The sequence below is a fragment of the Alligator sinensis genome, unplaced genomic scaffold, assembly GCF_000455745.1.
Source record: "Alligator sinensis unplaced genomic scaffold, ASM45574v1 scaffold360_3, whole genome shotgun sequence".
Taxonomy (NCBI): Eukaryota; Metazoa; Chordata; order Crocodylia; family Alligatoridae; genus Alligator; species Alligator sinensis.
In genome coordinates this window covers 1,660,512-1,665,122 of record NW_005841977.1, presented here as the reverse complement: position 1 = coordinate 1,665,122, position 4,611 = coordinate 1,660,512, and the positions used below count along the sequence as shown (strand labels likewise).

At 57.4% G+C, this 4,611-nt stretch overlaps 1 protein-coding gene across 1 annotated transcript in view; it reads left to right on the top strand.

Moving 5' to 3' along the window:
- Positions 1-3,271: 3,271 nt before the first annotated feature.
- Positions 3,272-4,611, top strand: part of IL17B (interleukin 17B) — a 3,964-nt gene continuing 2,624 nt past the window's right edge. Inside the window, exons 1-2 of the mRNA XM_006021096.3 lie at positions 3,272-3,345; positions 3,542-3,591. Of these exons, the coding sequence (XP_006021158.2) occupies positions 3,568-3,591 (24 nt within the window). The 5' untranslated portion in view covers positions 3,272-3,345; positions 3,542-3,567. The remainder of the gene's footprint in view (positions 3,346-3,541; positions 3,592-4,611) is intronic.

The following is a 4,611-nucleotide window of genomic DNA, read 5'->3' as shown; positions in this document are numbered from 1 at the left end:
TGGTACTAGCCATGGGCAGAGGCAGGAGGTCCGATCCAATCCAGCTAGTCCTTGGAGTGGGGGCAATGGAGACTGTGGACACAGGACTAGGACAGCTAAACACCTCCAGGGAAATGTGCTGTCATAGCCTGGGGCCATGTCCAGAAAGCTGAGTAGACAACAGGCAGCCTCAGGTCTCAGCAGAGCCACCCACTGAGGGGTCTGGGCTAGTCTCTCCGATGCCCTTAGCTCAAGCATGAGGGCTGTGATGACAGAGCCCCCCGGCAGATGAGAATATAGCAGTGGAGCAGCCTGTGCTCACCCTCTTACCCCCATTCCTGACCATGAATGCTTTGCCCATCACATCGCAAGCCTGCAGAATCCCACCAGCTTCCCCTGGAGCCCCCAAGCCAAATTTAACCCTGGCAGAAGCCGATGCGTCTCCCCTGAATTAGTGCTGGCTCCCGTCAGCCCTGTCCCTCAGGGCTGGGGAGGGGTGGGGGCTGCTTGACAGTGCTGTAAGCACCGCTGCATGAGGCTCTGTTGACAGAGCGGCCAAAGCCCAAAGCCTGAAGCCACGGCCTCTTTCTCCCTTGGAGGGTGGGGCAGCCGCCTCACCAGCTTATCAAATTTGGCCATGTCTGTAAAGCCCTCACTTCCTTTTCACCAAAAAAGATCAAAACTGGGTAACTGGCTCCCAGAGCAAATGCCTCTGAGCCTCCCTCATGTGTAAACAGCATTTCCAAGTGTTGATACAATGCAGGCTGAAGCCCAGGCACAAGCATCCCAGGCATTCCCAGGGCGCACATGACCCCAGAGCAGGGGCAGCACTGTGCCTTGGGCAGCGGAGGAAGGGGAGCCGTGGGCACACACAGCTCAGAGAGCCCCAAGGGCCTTGGGATGAGGGGATTCTTCCCACACGGTAGTGGGGCGGACCATGTGAATGACTCCTCCTAAACTAGTCTAGGTCAGGACAGGAGGTCAGGATCATGGGGTGGAGCCTCCAGAGGCTGCCCAGAGCCCCACAAGCACTGAGGGTTCGAGAGACTCAGAGCATCCTCTTGTCTAAGCCGTCATTGCCCAAGTGACCTTTCCGCAACTGCTCCCCTTATCTCTCATCAAGACATAGCAATTGCTGACACCCATAGTCTGGAAACAGGCAGGGTGCTGGCTGGGAACCAGGGATGGGCAGTGACAGCTGCTATCCTGGGGACTGAAGACTGCTCAAGATCCAGATTTTGAAGCCCTCAGAGTCCAGGAGAGTTGCTGTTCAGGCCTCTGGCTCAGCCCGTTGCAGCTACAAAGGCTGGCTCTGTTGGAGTTCAAACACTCTCCCTTCCCCAGACTCCAGCAGCATTTGAATACTGGGCCTAACAGTTCCCCTGGCTTTTCGCATCCTGCAACAGTTTGGCATGAGGCACAGAAGCTGCCCTAGAGTGACAATGCCCGTTTCCAGCAGACCTAGGTAACCAGGGTGCTCCTGTGCAGTGCAGGAAGACAGGTTGGAGACGAAGCCCCATGCCCGGTCAGTGGTGACACACTGCAGTCTGTGTCCCCTCCTTTCCAGCAGGACTTTGAAACAGAGGCTGATAGACATTGATGACCATGCTCACGGCCAGTTGGGAGTAGCTGGTGCCCTCAACTGGTTGGTATTGCTGCTGCTCCATTTAGTGCCATGCCTCCTGTACAGCACCGGGCAAGAGAGGAGCAGCACCGGTGCTTCTTGTGAGTTGGGCAAGTTCCACCATCTTTGGTGGTTTCCCTAAAGCCCCAGCTCCTGGAATCGCATGAACACGAGAATCTCTGATACATAGACACAAAGCTTTCATGCTGGCAGAGAACCAGCCAGACAGCACAGCCCGAACACAGCAAGCCTGAAGGGAAAGGGGAACCCAGTTTTGTTGCAGGCAGTTGGAGGAGGCCTGGCATTTTGAAAGCTTGGAGTGGGCCCTGCAGGTAGACTGAGGAGCAGGCTCAGAGCCCTTGGGGTTTGCATGCAGGGACGAGTAGCCCCTGCTCTGCCTGGGTGCATTTGTCGCTGTGGTGTTGCTGGGATGAGAAGAGGAGGAATGAAGGAGACCCCCTTCTACCCCCCAGCACAGCCCGCTGTCCAACCATTTGGCTTTAGGGTAGCACCACCCTGTGGCAATGCTCTGACATGACAGCTCCCTGCATGCACCAGCAGCCAGAGCCCCTGTGGGGAGCAGGGCCCTGCTATAGAGAAAGAACGACAGCCCCCGTGCCAGGGCAGGTCCAGCCAGGAGCCCTTGGGCACCCCAGGTCCTTGTCTAGGATTAGCAGCAAGGCTCTGCCACAGATACAACCCTCAGCACCACACAGCAAGCCCTTCTCCATGAAAAAACAGCTGAGAGCCCCTCTAGTCCTCTCCAACAAGGGCCACAAAATCCTGATGCACAAAATCCAGCCTCCTCCCACACCAACTCTTGCCTGCACCCATCTCCAGCAACAGGAAGGGATGTGATTCTGGAGCTGTCAAGCCCGTACATGACATGGGGTGCATGTGTGGCAAGAACAGGCCAGGGGCACCGTGCAAGGGGACAAAGTCAGCTCCAAAGCCAAGTGGGTAGCTGGCTCCACAACCTCTTTAAAGCTAGCCCAGCCCATCTGCCTAAAGCTGCTGCCATGAGCTGTGTCAACCACCATCCTCCCTGTGACCGATCTAGGGACTGGTCTGAAAAGCCCTTGGAGCCTTTGAAGAAGAGGAGTGAGGGGAAGCCACAAATGCATATGCTGGGAGCAGCCAGGAATGGCACCACATGGGAGGCTTGCACTTCTCTGCATGGGAAGAGCCCAGGGCTGCGACTTTCTACCGACAGAAGAGCCACTGCAGCCTGAGAGAGCACGCTGGCCCTGCTCACAGCAGAGAAATCCAGCTGGCCCAACAAGCATCAGTCCTCTAGGGCTGTTACTGGGAGGCACACCAGTGCTGATTCCCAGGCACCAGGGTCCCTCCCCCTCCCCCATTCTTCTGACCTGGCCAAGCCACTGCAAGATGAGAATTTCTGAGCTGTAGCATCAGCTCAGCTGGACTCAAGTCCTCAACCTAGAGCAAAGAGAGACTCACTGTTCCCTTCCAGCCTCCAAGGAAGAGTGGTGGCTATGGGGGGTGGGAAATCAGCACCCAGAGCCAGGCCTCCAGCTCAGAGCGCCTGCTCCCAGTCCTGCATCCAATCCCTCCACCCACCGCCTCCCAAAGTCCAGCCAGGCCCCTCCACGCAGCCTGACGCCTGTCTCCAGAGGAAGTGGCCACCCAAGGAGCTCCCAGGGGACTCTGCTCACGGCCTGTGTCTTTGCCGAGACCGCAGGTGCTAAAGCAAACAGCCACGAACTCTCGCTGCCAGCAAGGTGCGTGGGGGTCACGGGGCAGCCACCTCTACACGCAACCCAAGACAACACTGGCCTTTGTTCCCTCTGTCAACACCCCAGCTGGCACTTGGGGGAAGCTCATTGTGCTGCCAGACACACCTCCTAGGCCATGCAGGCGCTGGGGGCTGGGGCTTTCCTGTTTTAATCTCTGGCTCATCCTGTTCCCTTCACACAGCACGGGCGTCTCTGGGCTGCCCTGCGATGACGGACTGGACTCCAAGCCTGGTAGGTGCCTGGGCTGCTTACTCTGGGGGCTTTTATTATTTACTCTGTATACTGGCAGCCAGTTGGGTTTGTTTGCTTTGGAGCTTGCCTGCCCAAGTTACTATTCCCCTAGCCCACCTGGGACAGACCAGCCATGGCCCTGGGGATGAGCAAGAGAGAGAATGGCTTGTGCTTCAGAGACCTGCTTCCCTCCCCACCGTGCCCCATAATAGGGATCCTTTCACCCAGCACTGAAAGGCAGCTGCCTCTGGGGTGGGGCCCGACCAGACGGCACGCAGCACCGCTTCACAAGACTGCAGGGCAAGCAGCATGATCCCCGTAGCTAACGGCAGCCAGAACAGTAGGGACCACCACTAGGAACAATTTTTACTGCGAGGAAGCCAGCCTGGCCTGTCAGGAGGCAGAGAAGATGCTCCTGAAGGGAGGCAGTGGGGTGGACACTGCCAGCAGCCCCAGAGCCCTGAGCTGTAACTGGAAGGTAGAGGTGGATGGCTAAGGAGCTCAGCACTGGGGCACGCTAGACAGAAGAGAGAGCACTCTGGGCATGGAGCATGCCACAGACAGGGTTGGTACCTCTGTGACCCAGCTCCCAGGGGCTCTGGCCACTGCCTAGCAGCCCCTCTGCCACTGGAGGGAACAGGCAAAAGAAGGCATTTGTCCATCTCCTCAGCATGAGGGGCACTGCTAGGAGGAGGGGCAGCTTCAGGGAACATTTACATTGTTTTATATTTCTGCCCCTTGCCCCAGAAGGTCCCTGTGCTCTGCATGCTCCATACCTGTATGGATTCCCTTCACCCACATTTCAGAGGCGGTGGCATCTCCAGACAAACAGGCCACCCCACAGAGCCCAAGAGGGAGTGGGGAGGGAAAGGACATATCAGTCATAGCAGAAACCCTGCTTTTATGATGGCTCTCACATCCACACGTCATACATGTGAGGGAGGAATAAGGACGACACGTATGTCCTCCCCATAAGACGGCACCCAGATCACCTTCCCTGGGAGAGGGGAGGGGTCAACC